This window comes from Lepisosteus oculatus, chromosome 2, assembly GCF_040954835.1.
Source record: "Lepisosteus oculatus isolate fLepOcu1 chromosome 2, fLepOcu1.hap2, whole genome shotgun sequence".
Classification (NCBI taxonomy): domain Eukaryota; kingdom Metazoa; phylum Chordata; class Actinopteri; order Semionotiformes; family Lepisosteidae; genus Lepisosteus; species Lepisosteus oculatus.
Genome location: NC_090697.1, coordinates 36,760,916 through 36,777,265, shown reverse-complemented (window position 1 = coordinate 36,777,265; position 16,350 = coordinate 36,760,916). Strand labels below are relative to the sequence as shown.

General features: G+C 36.0%; 1 protein-coding gene across 4 annotated transcripts in view; it reads left to right on the top strand.

Moving 5' to 3' along the window:
* hace1 (HECT domain and ankyrin repeat containing E3 ubiquitin protein ligase 1) overlaps positions 1-3,946 on the top strand; it is a 56,176-nt gene extending 52,230 nt beyond the window's left edge. For all 4 annotated transcript variants that reach the window (XM_006625958.3, XM_015351066.2, XM_015351063.2 and 1 more), the window contains 2 exons: positions 1,983-2,096; positions 3,014-3,946. In XM_006625958.3, coding sequence (XP_006626021.1) covers positions 1,983-2,096; positions 3,014-3,116 — 217 coding nt within the window. In that variant the 3' untranslated portion in view covers positions 3,117-3,946. The remainder of the gene's footprint in view (positions 1-1,982; positions 2,097-3,013) is intronic.
* Positions 3,947-16,350: the final 12,404 nt, after the last annotated feature.

Here is a 16,350-nt window from a genome sequence, read left to right as displayed (position 1 = left end):
TTTGCACTGTTAAAGGTGGTTGCAATTGTACTGATGTCAAGCAAGAAAGATTTTGATGTTTGCATTTCTCAGACATTTATAACAAAAATTGCATCTATCTTAATAATACTTACGTACATACAGTATGTAATGTAGAAGGGAATAGCGATGTAAGCTGTTTTATTCATCTTTTTAAAACAATGTACCAGAGAATGATTTTCTTTAAGATTCCTGAATTTAAAAATTATATTAATTTTACACTTACCCCCTCCAGCCACAGCCCTTAAAAAGGTTTTGGAATGTATTGCATACCTGTTGTTACCATTCAGTCCTTATCCTCTCCCAAAACATATTTATTCTAGTTGAAATATTTTTTGGTTTCTCAGAGCTCGTTCTATATTTCAGTGGGTTTACAATCAGGTGACTGGCATGACTTGTGAATCATTTTCAAAATCTGTTGTTTCTTCACTTAATTTAGACTTATTATATGTATAGGCTATTTATTGTGTCTCAAAAATATTGCTTAACTCTTGGTTATATTCCTTTGGAAACTGCATAAAGTTGAACAACAGAATGATATTGTTCATTTTTCTCCTCAGCACTTTGCTGTATTCACCACTGGCAGGCACTCAAAAGATTATTATTACTTCTACTGCTACTCTTAGTACTCTTGGAGTAATATCGTTTGTTATATACAGTACTGTTTACTTTTAGAGGTGACAAGTCAAATATTTTGATAACATCTCTATAACTGTCATTTTAATCCTATATTGAGCACTCCTAATCTGGAAGGAAAATCAGCAGCAAGATGACTGGCTTTTTAACCAGTCTTTGTTTCTAACTTATGTCTTATTTTTTCCTCAGCTACTTGTTTGCTAGCTACCATGTCGTTGTGTCTTGCCTGAGAATGAAAAATGTGTGCTCTGTTAGTGTGTATGGTACAGCTTGATTTAGAGATTTAACCTTGTGTAATGCTGAGCATACCAAGACAATACGGAATAAAAATTACATCCAGCATTAATAGGAGACAATTAGGACTGGACAGATGCACAAGATGTTCAAACAATGCTACACTTTTTGGAACAGAATTTCTGAGAGTGTAATAGATAAGAAGAGTGTCTCATCAATTGTGTTTTCTTTAGAAAAGTGTCTTTTGTAATATTGTTTTTGTTTTTATAAAAGGCAAATGGCATCTAATTGAAAATCTAAAAGTGCTACAACTATTTATTTTTAGTCTACTTTCACCCCCATGTTGAGTTTCATTTCAGCAGAGCTGAGAATGGTAAAAAGAAAGAGTCAGTGGGACTTGACAGGTCATCACAAGTGTAGAAATATAAATGTCAGTGGGCATGTACCTACATTTGTGTGTTTTATCCTGTTCATTTATTAAAGGAAACAAAAGAATGCAGTGGCAATGCATTAAACATTAGGTTGTTAAGGTTTTGCCTCATTTCTTTTAAATGGGAACAAACAAGATAATGATTGTCCCTCTTTTAGCCTCAGAGCTGATGTTGTAGAGAAAGAATTTGAAAGCAACGAGGAGTATGCTCTTTTTCATCTGGCAAATACTGAAAATGTAAATGGTGATGATATTTCCTGGTGTGTTTTAGGCTGCTTTCAAACTGAGCTAATATGAACCTGTGTGCTATGATATATTATTATTGGAAAATAATAAAAAATGTCAGCGTAAAATTGCCTCAGGGCTTTTATAAGATACTGTAAGTTAATTGGCGTGACAGTGAATTTTAACTTCTAATTTAAATTCTGCTTTTAATCCCAACCCACAGGCAAATGACCCAGTATTAGCATATTTGCAATTTCTAATTTTGTTTCCACACAATGTGTTTTACAAAAGCAAAAGAAATATCCAATAATCTCATGTGTTTAAGTGACAAGTTGTGAGGTATTTTTGAAAAGCATTTCTTTTTCATCCAACACTTGAAGCTGACCCTGTTTGTTCTTTACAACATGGATTGTTTGACTGCCAGTATTTTTATTTTCAGTTCAAGGGTACCTCATGGAGGCTTTGCATATCTCATGGGAGGCAGTGGATTGCAAAAGTTTACAATAGCTGCAGTGCCATACACTTCAAACCTTCTCCCAACATCCAGCACATGGTATGTTCATTTTGAAAGATCAGACACCTCAGAAGAGGGCACTATGGTATAATCAAAATGCTGACCATGTAAGGAGTGGAGTGGCTTTAACTACAGTACTTGCCATAGCAACAAGAAAGAAAAAAATAATATGAAAGAGCAACAATGCTGTTACAAGGAAGTGCAGTTTAAAGTCTGTGAATTAGTACTTTAACAGATGGACTAAAAACATGATTAATTTCAGTCATTTGACTGATGGATAGTATCTGTTATTACAGTGTATTAATGTTAGGCTGTATAAAATTTCAGATGGAGCTTGAGTTATTGTGATAATAAATGATTTTTAAGGATCAATTTTTTAATTGCATGAAAGGGATTATGCTTTTCATTTGGAATAAGAAGTGCCCTATTTAAGAAAACTTAAACACAGTAAGATGATGTATCTGTTTAGCATCCAGGAACCATTGTGGTAACTGACACATGTATTTTTAAAAAATAAAGATTAGTGTGGTAATTAAATAGAGCTATGACCCATCTTTCAATCATGTTTTGAAGGAGTATGGTATAACATTTTTTCCTATTAATCATTTTAATATGTATTCTCTTCATTTTGATTTATCAAACCAGTGTGTAACTGTTTTGGTTCATCAATCTATGTAGAATAAATGTAGACAAAGCTCCCCACAATATGCTGACATTTTCAAAAGAACATCTCATTTTTCATTTACATGAATCTATTCCTTTTCCCATCCCAAGCAACAGACGTCAGAACCCAAAGTGTCTAAAAAGATACACAATTTTAAGAAGAATCAGTCTGCTTCTTAAGAAAACAAATTTTCTTCAGATGACTTTGAGTGTAATCAACAACTTCTGGGTCTTTGTATCCATGTAGACATTTTTATCTGAAATAAAATCCCATTTGTGTTTTTTCTCCTTAGCATCAACATGCTGAAGCTACCAGAATACCCAAAACAAGAGATCCTCAGAGACAGGCTTCTAGTGGCACTGCATTGTGGGAGTTATGGTTACACCATGGCTTAAGTAATTTACCTACATTTGCCATACAGTACTTTCAGCCATACTATATTTTTCATTGATATGTTGATATATGAGGACAGGGATAACATTTTATATATAGATGGCACTGATTTTCCTTTACTCTCAGAACAAGATTAATCTAACAATAAGGTTTGACTGTTGAACTAAAAAAGTTATTTTCTTAAATTGTCTAAGAACTATTGGTATTTCAGAATTAGATGGTTTTACACTAATGCATGAACAGTGGAAGTTCCAGTACAGTTGTTCATCCTGTTTTGTTTTAGTGGAGCGATCCTTTAGTGGTGTGGCCAACACTGTATTGAACTAATGTAGTATTTAACTGTAAGTACATTTGACATTGTAGATTTTGAGCCCTGTCATTTATGTTATTACTGTATTTGTGTTAGTTCTGTTCATTCTTTTTTTTAATAATGAACATATCAAAAAATAAAAAAGAAGGGCAATGGCATATATGACAATGATATTTTGGTAGACTGCCAAAAATAAACAATATATTGTAATAACCCCATTTTTATTTTTGAGAATATTTTATTTTTTTCTGAAAAAGAAATTATTGTGGTACAGTCTGCAAAAAACAGTTGCCAGAGAGAGAGAGAGAAACACATACATTGAAGACAATTAAGTCTGCGTAAAACATTTATGTTTTAATATTATGTACATATCAATATTTGCTGAAATTTAGAATCTACCTTTATTGTTCTAAATGTATATTTGTTTTGCATTTGTACATTGCTGGTAATGTTTCTTGTATAACTTTATAGATCTTTCTGTATATGAGATTAAAATACATTAAATTGTATTTTACCATAAAATATTTGGACTGGTTTTGTGTGTACGAATTTTATAAGAAATGCTTTTCTAAATGATTAATGAATGAAAGAGAATACACAGCATCTTTGTTGCTCTTAAAAAGATCCCCTTTTGTGATCCATGAATGTGTGTGGTCATTCAACTGTTGCTCAGATTATGTTATTAATTATCTTTTTTTTTTAGATAGAAGCTAAAATGTGTTGTGCTGACAGTGTTGCTTAACAGACCACTGTCACAGCTGTCAGTTTTCATATTCTGCCTGTCAACTGTTTTAATGGAAGAGTAAGTTGTATTACCATGACATTTCTAAACTTTTTGTAGGTTTTTATTCTTTAATTCCCTGTTGCAAAAAGTATTTGCTAAAACAGTAATGCTTCAACTCTTGTCATTGTGCTTTGCATCTATTCCGCAATGTGGAATGTCTTTTCCATTTGGAAGCCGTTAATGATGTTATTACAGAATCAACTAAAAACAATATAGAATGGAATAATTTATTCTATGGAGAATATCATATAGTTAAAATAGTACCAATTTATTTTTTAAATATAGTTAGACATTTTTTTCACAGAACACTAAAACACTAGGCTTTCTTAATTGTATTACTCTTAACTGTTGTCTTTCTGAATTCAAGTAGTAACATATTGTAACGCATACGGCCACCATTGCAGGTTGTTCAAGCCGGCTTACCAGCGCAGTGACGTCACCGCCCTTCCCTGTGGATAGCAGGGACCGCAGCCGTCAGGCTGACGGGAGATTTCCCTTTAGTTCCAGTGGCTGGGTCCCTGTTGAGTGACGCCAGAGGCACGGGTTTGAGTCCCTGGCGGTGGGGGGGCTGACCTGAGGCGGCAGAGGCGAGGGCACATACCCACCTGAACCCAAGAGTGCTACAATAAGCACAAATATAGACTATTCAGGCCATTGTAGCCAGCTAGTGAGTGTTTTTGGGTTTAGGAGATTCCTCTAAATTTATCTCAAATGGTTGAAAATTTAGATTTTGAAATGTGTACGTAGTATTTCTGAACTGCTTGGGATCTCGATTCATTTTCTTTCTTAACCTTTTTATTTTGGTCTTATCAAAATTTTTCTTGTGTGCAACAGCTTTCCTTTAGTGCAGTGGAGCTAAATTGATCCAACATATACATTGCAAGGTTTATGTACAGTAGGCATAAAACCTCAAAGCACAAGCAACAGATTTGCCAGAATGATATGGATGCTATGAATACAGCTGTGACCTCCTCTGTTTTAGTGACTTGTTTGTGTCTGGCTTCTGGGCCTCCATTTAAGAAAGAACACAGAACAAACATATGTGCTCACAATATGAGCCTGACCAGCTTTTTGGCCCAGAGCTAATTGTACCATGGTACTAAATGACACTAAACAAGCAGTATCTCGGCCAGTACACAAACTGTTCACTGCGGTTGGTGCTCAGAGCTCTGAGGCACATTTGTTCTTCACATATGGTAGAGTAGCACAGAATGTTGGGATGCAAATGCAAGAGATCCAAAAAAAAAAAAGGATTTCCAAGGACCTTTTCAAGTTCTGTTTGGTTCCAGTTATGCTTTTTAGAAACACTGTTTTACACTAAATTAGAAACAGGTAAGAATACATACACAAATGAATGTATGCATAGGCTATGATCATTTTATGAAAGTGTATTGGATATCCTTAAGGTTATTCAATAATATAACATTCTCTTGTAGAATTGGTTTTAGTTCTTATACTATCAAAAAAGAACTATGAAAAAAGCTATCTTAGAGCTCTTTTAGGCAGCTCTATCAATTTTTAATTGTGGAATACTGCTACATGCTGATATATGCTATTACGTTACATCTGTACAGTAACTGGCTGGACTTCCTTAGTGTATGTATTTATAGATGATTGTATTTAAATGTGCAATCCTTATAAAACATTTAAGATAAAAAGACCTCTTATTACAGGAGATCTGCTAAAGCAGGAAAAAAAGAAAAGAACTGCAGATTCATGTTCTTGTTTTAATATTTATATGATCAATACAAGAGCTTTTTAAAGGTTGCCCAGAAATGTTTAAAGTACACCTTCTTGCACTTAAACCTTGTCATTAGAGCTTTCACTAGTCTGTTAAGAAGAGGAAAAACATCAGACTGTTTACTATTGCTCCAGCAAAATTAGAAAATATTGTCCTGTAAATTTGAATGGTGAGATGCCACTAGCCTGAACACCTATGCATTTGCTTTCCACCTTCAAGTGTAGTCATAACTGCTTGCAGCTGAGACAGTCCTTCAAAAAATGAGCAGCACAGAGACTGCACACTTGATCATGGCCTAATGGCTTTTGTTGGGTTAAGTATCGTTCCAAGAGACCAATTTTCAAGAACAGGGGACTTTGATTGTGTTCTGATGATTACATTAAAAGCCTTTTCCTGCTGCACCCTGCTATAGATCCCATTTTTGTTATTTAAGTCTTCTTTTCAGATGCATTAAGAATGATGAAATATCTGAGATGATATGAAGGGGTTATTACAAGCTTTTATTAAGCATTCCCCTGAAGGAACAGCAATATAGATTTATTTTACTTCTGTATCCAGTACTGGAAATATGTCTACCATTGCTGAGTGTTTGTACTACCTGTAAATACTGCAAATAAAATACACACCCTTGGGAGCTTAGTTCAGTGACCTTCATCTCAACTTTCTGTCTTATGCAGTGAATCTTTGTTATTGGTTGGTACTGCATCACAAAAGATTTTTATTCTGTGTTTAATTAGTTACTACTCATCAAGGATGGGACAGTGAGTTGATTTTAGTGAAACATTTTTAAAATTGTTCTTCATCTTTAAAGAAAATATGTTTTTCTTGAAATGGCTGTTTTTTGTTAATTCCCACTGCTATGTTTAACATCCATGTGAAATCATACTTATGCATTTAAATTAGCTTCCCAACTCTCAGAGAATCTCAGGGTTCAGTTTTCAGTAATGTTCTTGGGTCATGTCTTTATAGCCTTCCTGTTCTTTTTGAGTAGAGTTGTGCATGGATTATGGTTTTTGACTTGCTTGATTTGGTGTTGATAGTGTAATCTGATTGCTGAGTGTTTCTTAGGGTCTTATTAAAATGTCTCTTTTAAAGACTATTTGAATCCAATGCCACAATTTGTAGAACCTGAATGGATGGGACAGTGAAGATTTTGGATCTAAGCATCAGTGTCTGGTCAGGGACTAGACATGAAGGAAACAGGAATTAGGAAACACCTCAAATATGGTGCAACTATTCAGTAAAACAAAACAGAAAAGGCCACCTCAAAGAAGATTAATAATTCTTTGTATTTTTAATTTAGTAATAAAACCAACCCCATGGTTGGCTGATATCTGACTTTTTTGTTGTTACTGGTTACATTTAAAATGCCTAGTTAGGCATAAAAGAACTTTACAGTTTGATCAATACACAGAATACTGTATCATGGGCCAGTCAGTCAGTATCAACATGGAACTGAGGCTATTAGTGAACATCATCTAATCAATATCAAAATAAGAATGTCTTCAGAAATTAAAGAAAGAGCTCAAGATATGCATGCATTACTCCTGTAATATCCTGTTTTATCCTCACTTAATACATTTGACTCCCTGTTCTGAAACAGCCATCTGATAATATAGTATATGCCAAATATACTGTTTTTAAACTGCTGTTTTTCCACACATCATCAAAGTGTACTGAACATCAAGTTAGTAAATATGTAATAGTGAACCAACTTTTAAGAGACAGGCTAGCAAAACCTTTATCTACAGAGATGGATATTGTAACTCATAACTACACAGTGTGGCAGGAAAGGAGAAACCAAGGTTATTTCAAACAAAACATAGTTTTATTTTAATAGACAGTCAGCATGATTCTGAAAGATCTGAGTTCTTTTAGAAAAGGCAAAAAATAAAATTGGTTTGCAGGCTTACTTTTATAGAATATTGACATCACTTACACAGAGTCAGAAAGTTATTGCAGGTAATAAAAAATTATCTTAAAACCATAGGCTTACCTATTTAGACTTTTTTCTACAAATCTTGCCAACCAAAGTCATCTTTGTCAGGAAACTGGTACCAGTAGCTTGATTCACAGAAGACAGAAGATAGACTTCCTTAAATCATAAGTGTGTATATGTTGAAAGCTGAAATAAGTCAGTGCGCATTTGCTCATCATGTACAGCATCTTGCCAAGATCTATGGGAGGGCTTAAGTGTTATGATATGGGAAGGAGCATCTTATCACATAAAGACACTTGTAGTGATTATAGTATGGAACTACATCGATGAAGTGCTCAGAGTTCTCTCGCTTTCCTTTGTGTGAGCTCATCTTGACATGACAACATTCCAGAAGGACTATGCACATCATGCTTCTTGTGTGACAGTGGCTTTCTTGCACAGTAAGAATGTGACAGTTATGCCTTGGATGACCTACTTGCGAGAATTCAACCCAATTGCGAGCCCAATTGAACATTTGTAAGGACGAACCGGGATAATATGTGATATCTAGGTTTCAGAGTCTAATGAACAGACATGCTTGTTCTCTTTCTTCAAAAGGAAGGGGACGGGATCCCACAGCACGTACACATAGCTGCTTTTGCAGCAGATCCCCTGCTGATGACAAATATTCAACAGCATAAATTTATGTCAAGTCTTTTGAATAAAACATCACTGTACCTGTTACATAAAAGATTGTAATTTTTCCTGTAATAACTTTGTCAACTTGTTACAGTTAGAAGTAATAAGCTTGTCCTGATGCTTAGTACACAATCAAAATATTTAAATAAAATTTAACTTTATTAGCTTTCTCATTGTAGGTTAATTCACATTTGCTGTATTTATCAATCAAGCAATCAAAGTTTATTTATCAAATACACAACAATACAGCATGCAGCAGTAATTGCTGGCAATGAAATGTCTTTGCTATGAGCTCACCGGGAGGGATAAAAATCACAAAATAAAGTTACAAAATAAGGTTACATAATAATAATGCAATAGAAATATAATAAGATAAACTCAGACAGAGCTCAATATAAATAGAGCTGTGATGTGTCCAGGGTGTATGCAATACATTATGTCCAAGTAGTGCAGTATATATACAATGAAAACTGTATGTCCATTTAGTCATTATGGTGATTTGCTGAAGGAACCACAGCTTGCCTTTTTAGCAGTCTTATTGCCTGGATGTAGAAACTGTTACGTAATCTGTTGGACTTTGACTGAATGCTTTGGTAAAAGAGAAAACAGTTTATGACTGGAATAACTGGGGTCCTTGAGGATGGACCTGGCCTTTCTAAGACGTCTAGCTGAGTAGATATCCTGGATGTTTGGTACATTACAGCTGGTAATGAGCTGCGCTGACTTCACCACCCTCTGAAGTACTTTGCGATTCTGGGCAGAGCAGTTCCCATACCAGGCAATGATGCAACCAGTCAGGATGCCCTTATTAGTGCATCTGTAGAAGATATGTGATGGCATGCCAAACGTCTTTAGCTTGCGGAGAATGAATAGGCGCTGCCGTGCTGTTTTGACCACGGTGTTGGTGTGGTGGGTCCAGGTTAAGTCCTCTGTGATGTTAACTCCCAGGAACTTAAAACTGCTGACCCTCTCTTCTGCTGTCCCATTGATATAAATAGGTATGTGATCTCCTCCCTGGTGTTTCCTATAATCAGCGATCATCTCCTTAGTCTCGCTAATGTTCAGAGAGAGGTTGTACCGCTGGCACCATGCTGCCAGGGTTTCAACCACCTCCCAGTACGCAGACTTTTCATCATCTGTGATCAGGCCGATGACTGTTGTATTGTCCGCAAACTTAATGATGGAGTTTGAGTTATGCCTGGTGAGACAATCATGGGTAAATAAGGAGTAGAGGACAGGGCTAAGCACACAGCCTTGGGTGGCTCCAGTGTTTAGAGTCAGAGTAGAGGATATGTTGGTGCCCACCCTCACCACCTGCGGACGTTCCGTCAAGACGTCCAGGATCCAATTACAAAGGGAGTGTGCACTCCCAGGTCCTGGAGCTTGATGACAGGCTTTGAACGCACTATGGTATTGAATGCTGAGCTGTAATCAACAAACAGCATTTCTCAAACATGTTCCTTTCTTATCCAGGTTTGAGAGGGCTGTATGGAGGGCAGTGACAATAGCATCTTCTGTTGACCTGTTCTGGCAGTGGGTCTAGGGTGTCAGGCAGTGAGGAGGTGATGTATGCTTTGACCAACTGCTCAAAGCACTTCATGATAACTGACGTGAGTGCAACGGGACGGTAGTCATTCAGGCAGCTGAGTTTGGGTTTCTTAGGAACAGGGACAATGGTGGTTTTCTTATAGCAGGAAGGAACTATAGACTGACCTAGAGAAAGACTGAATATGTCCGAGAAGACATCTGTCAGCTGGTCTGCACATGCCTTCAGAACACGGCCATTTCTGGGATCCTCCTGGCTGGACCTGTGTTACTGACCTCAAAGTCAACATGGTGCACAATTATAAAGAAAACTCCTATCAGGCATAAGTATTTAGGAGAAAAAAACAATCAATTTTTTACTTCATTGGATATTTATTGCTCCAAATAGATATCAACGGTATCAGCAGAGTTGTTTATCTTTTTACAGCTGCATCTTTTGTATATGGTATATGTATATTGAATACCTTGTCTGATTTTATCATTGTCAGAGCCGTCCAACAGTTTAAGTTTCACTTTGTGGAATGTGCAGGGCCTCACAGTGCCTGCAGAATCATTCCATTTGCTTGGTGAAGTGATGCTGCTCTTGCTGACAACTTTGTCACAGAGGTTGGTTACTGATTGTTACCTGCCTAAATCTGTTGGTAGCTGCCCAGTTAAGTGTCTCTGCTTGTGAGAAATCTCCCTTTTAATGACAGAGGCTAAATGTCTAGACTATAGGCTTCAACTTGCATTCTGAATGAGCAACTTTTCTCTGGTTAAAAGCTGTCATCTATATCCTTGATGCTGCCAGTTGAGAATGCTTATAAGTGCAAAAAAAGCAATATTTAATAATTTCCCATACATCAAAACAATGATTAGAAATCATGCAAAATCTCTTTTATTATTTTTATTTGATATTTCTGACTGCACCTTATTTGTTATTCAATCTTGTAGATACAATAAAAATGAAAACGTTCTTTATATCCATCCATGTTTGTGGGATATGAAAGCCTGGATCTTCTTTATTTTGTTTTCTCAGGATAATATGTTTTTGCATGTAGGTAAGGAATGGAGGGAGGGGGGAGTTGTTCGATATACTTTGGCATACTCAGCACCTCCTCGTTTTGATGGCCAGTTACATTTGCCATTATAGGACAGCATATTTCATTTGCACAGGCTGCAGAATTCACAATATGTTATTCTGTGTCTATGCCATCACTAATGTGCTGTGGCACCCTCATTATAAGCACAGTCCCTGAAGTCTTTGAGAAGTGGTTGCTAATTCACTCAGTAGGCCTTCTCCGGGGGAGTCAACAGATTGTATTGTCTCTACCTACATTAAAAATTCAATAATTCCCAGGTTACTTTGATTGCTTTTGACACTACTTATGGATAATCAGTGTATACATTTTCTCAGCTTCTTTTTTTGCTATCCCATTTTCTGCTCTTTTCCAGTGCAGATTTCTTTTCAGTTATTGAATATGTTAGAGAATGGGACAGTACGTCTTTTTGAAGTCGTTTTCAGTAATCCTACTGATTATTTTCATTTATGTGAAATTTCTGTCTAGATAAATTTGTAGAAATCTTATCTTTATATATCATTTTTGATTTTTGAATATTTAATTTCTATGTAACTGTGTTTCACTTTGACATTTAATCTCTTATTACAGTCTTGGTAATTAAAAGCTTATGGTATTATGATATCAAAGTTACTACTTTCTGGAAGTCTGTACATTTTTCTAGTTTAAATTGTGTTTAAAATTACTAATGAATGTGGGATTAATAAGCGAGCAAAACCAAAGTATGTACACAAAGCAAGTATGGTCTAGAACTATTTATCCTATACGTATATACCCCCTATTTAAACACCCATGACCTCAAGGAATAGCTTTGGTCAATAAGAAAATTTAAGAAGCCTCATTGAGGAGTTATGGATAACAAGCATTGTCTTAACATGTAGTTCAGGCGGGTAGCTGCGTCAGCATGCGTAGGCTGCAAAGGAACAAGTAATAGGTTTATTCCATGCTGAAAAAAAGAAGAAAGAGAACACAACGTTTCAACCGTGGAGCCTTCTTCAGGTGTGAGGGCTGACACCTCATACTTGAAGAAGGCTCCATGGCCTAAACGTGTTTTCTTTCTTCTTTTTTTTCAGCATGGAATAAACCTATTACATTGTCTTAACATGCTTGACTAAGGGCAAGAAAGTAAGAATCCCCCAAAAGTGCAAAGTGGGACCCAAGACCACCATTGCAGAATTAAGGATTAAAATGTAAGAAAAAAATGAAATAGTACAGACATTGCTTAAAAAATTGTTAGGTGTTATTCTGGAAATGAGAGTGAATGTGTAAAGTGGGTAAATGTGAGCAGCATGAATTAAGATTTGGTTGCAAACCTAGATGAGGAGTCTAAAAAGATTTCTAGTGTATGGGTATTTGGAGTGTATGTATTTATGATGTGAAAGAGGAGAGCTGTTGAGGACTTTAAGTGAAAAAGAGTGACTTTGAGTGTAACTCTCAGAAAACAATGATGATAATGTGGTGAAGTTCATATATTCAGTGGAGGAGTCTGAAAGTGAGAATCTATGTGCCCACAGGTGTTTTTCACTGTAGGACCCAAACCTATAGACCAGGGGTCTCAAACTCAAACGAATATGGGGGCTGCATTAGATAAAATGTGCTAATCGGTGGGCCGCATTCATACTTATTAGAACTGTTGGGAGAATTAGGTGGCATTGACCTCTTGTTAAGATGTGACTTTGATATAAACAAGCTCCCATTAAGACCTTCCACTTTACATCAACAAGTACTGTTATATTGGAAACTAGTATATAACCATAACTTCACCCCTCATAATTCTATGATATGGAACAAGAGATACCGTACATCCTGCAAAAAAGAAAGAGCATATTTTATGATTCCTGATAAAGGTATTTGGTCAATTGTGCATCTTTTAGAAGCTAATGGAGAACTATTGTGATTTTGTTAAGAAATACGACATCGAGTGAAACCCAAAGCAATTTAAAGCAATTCCACCTGCTCTACTGGCTTTGGTAAAAAAATCCATAATCCAGAGTAATATACAGTACTTCCCCTCAAAATTGGTCCTTACAATATTTTACATAAGAAGTGCAATAATAAATACATCCATACAATTATGGCTGAGAGATTCTTCCCAGCCATCAAGGAGAAAATAATTTTAATGATGTAGACGAGGATTCTCTCATCTCTGCTAGAACAGAATATATCACTCTTCCCATGCCAACAAAAACCAAAGACGTTCATTTAAAAATACTACATAACATATACCCCTCCAAAGTATTTCTGAGCAAAAAGTTCAACTGTGATTGTAACACCTGTACCTTCTGCAAATCAGATATTACAACAATGGAATACATTTTCTTCTCATCATTATTCAACAGCCTTCTGGAATAATAGTAATATTCGTGTACATGTAACTTTCAAGGATATTGTTCTGGGTGTTCCTAATCCAGACAAAGACATGTGTATAATGGTAAATGTCATTCTAATGTTAGCAAAAGTTTACAAACATTCATGTAGAATTAAAAAAAACTACTATGTGCTTTAAAACATTCTCGAACTCACGTAACCTCTGTACTGTAGACAAAGTTTTTTTGGGGGTTTCTTTCATTCACTTGATGTTACCTTTGTTCTATCATGTTGTGACATTTGTATATTTGTATGTACCCCTGTTTGTTGTGTAACGGCTATGCCCCTGCGCATAGTAGGGATCTTGGATCTGTGGGGCTGAGACTACCTTATATGAAAAAATGCCTAAATTGATGCCTAAGAGGAGTCTGTGAGTAGGAGGACCAAAAATTAAAAAAAATAGAGAAAAATCCAGAGTGAATAATGCAACAGGGAAAAAATCCCTGCTTGTTCGGGGCTTTGGCACCGAAGGCATGAAAAATGGGAGAAAACTCCCATGAGCAGGAAAAAAAGTCCGTGGTCATTCAGGGCTCAGGGACAAAAAGCTTGAGGTGTAGTTGCCTGTAGCTGTGTAGGACTCTTCAATCACTCAGTGTCAGAGCAGGGAGGTGAGGAGAGAGAAAGCCTTAAACAGTCTGCTTCTGAAGCATTTAACTGAATTATTGCCTGACCGATTGAAGAAAGGACTCCTGTCTGGAAACACATTGGGTTCTGACTGGGATTGAGACCTTGTACAAATGTGCTGGTTGTCAGTGGCACCACCAAGACCCAAGCCACAAAAATAGCCTCTTGTAGCTCAGTTTTCTATTTTGCATAGTTTTTGATTATTTTCTACATGCTTGCACACCCTGCACTTGTCTAAATTAAACATCATCTGCCAGGTGCTTGAATTGTATTTAAATCTTGAAATTCATTTGTGCCTCTACAGTGTTAGCTAGCAATCCTAGTTTGGCATCATCTGCAAATTTGATTAATTTACTAACGTACTGGAGTCTTGATCAGTGATACAAAAAATTAAGAGAAATGGTCCTAGTATAGATCTCCACGCTGCTCCACTAATTACATCATCTCAATATGTCTTTTTCTATTGAATTACCAATTCTCAGTCCAAATACTTGTGTTTTCTTGAATGCCAACTTCCTGCAATGTGAAAATTAATCATTTGTGAAAGCTTTTATCAAAAGCCTTCTGAAAATGTAAATACACCATATTTATATGCCCTGTGTGTAACCACTGCTGTTGCTTTTCAAATGACTCTTATCAAGATGGTTAGGTAAGACATACTTTTTCTAAATCTATGTTGACACTTTATTAGGATTTTATTTCTTATAGGTGATTATTATTCTTATTCCTTTGGTTCTTATAATTGTTTACATAACCTTACATGTCATGGGATTTCTGTCATTCCGATAACATCATAATTGCTTGCTGGCTAATCACTTACACTAATTACCTTATTAATTATTACCTTGTTCTTTATTTCCCATATAACTTACTCTTTGATCTTCTTGATTTTTTCCACTATCCATTATAGTTTAAATGTTTCTGAATTTCTTTTCTTTCCTCAGGATGACTGGTCCCCTCTCACCTCTGTTCAAATTTCCTTTGCAATGAAAAGGTTTCCAATGCCCCAGAAAACTGAAGCCTTCTTCTACACACAATATTTTCATGGATGGATGTATTACCAATTACACATTTGTAATTGTTCCTTTTTGCCCAGTACTGGGAATAATGACTCATTTAGTCATTTTCTACTGTTTCCTTCCAAACTGTTTAAATTTGTTCTAGATATGGTGTTAGTCCAATGGCATGTGTGTTCTCTTGGACAACAACTGGGTCGTTGCCTGCCCTAGCCAGGAGCCTGGATTCTATGTATACTCTATGGATGATTTCATTCACCATGCCTCTAGAGAAACAGCCATCTGTGTTGTGTCTTGGCCTCTGGGGCAATTCTCAGTTGTGATGTTCTGGAGAATGGAACAACTACTATTCCAATCCAGTCCAATCCAAAGCGAATCCAATGAACACCACTTCTCTTTTTGGATACCCTCTCTTGAGACCACTTGAGTTTTCCTCTGGCCATGATGTCCCACATTTGATCCTGGAATTGATCAATTTGATTGGTGATGTGATGCTAGGAGATTATTTTGGAAACACAGTACTGGAAAAACTGAATGTAAGGGTAGAAAATCACTGAAACAAAGTATCATTAATTCTACTTTTTGCAAGACAACAGGGATGTTCACTTTCAAAGAGATACTGGATTGCCAAACGTAGTTCACAATGGTTGAGCAATGACAATATATCAGAGGTCCTATTGAACTGGTGTGTTCAGCAAAGACAAGGAGTCATTAAAATGGTTTGCTAAATGTTTTCAATGTTATGCCAGTATTTTATCTACTGAAGAACACAGTGAAGATGTTGAATTGCATTTAACAATGCTGTGTCTCAGATTTTTCATTTAGTTTAATTTTCTTTAAACTGATTTTTATCGAAATTGTGATTACAAGAAGAAGATAGTGTTTATATTAGCACAAAATACTGATTCTAATGTTAATGTTAATCACCGTAACATTAAACAAGCACATGATGCATTAGTTGGTGGTCCTTGTCCTTGCTCCTTTCTATAAGCCCATGAAATTAAAATGCCTACAATTTCAGTAGAAGATCACCATGAACTACTTTTGCATAAAGGAAAAAGAACAATTCAAAATGTCAGACATTTGCACAAAAGTGTGCATTAATGTTTTAAGCACTCAAAACACTTGACTCTAAAAAAAACTTGATGATGTCTCTTTAGAGAAATGCTGCACA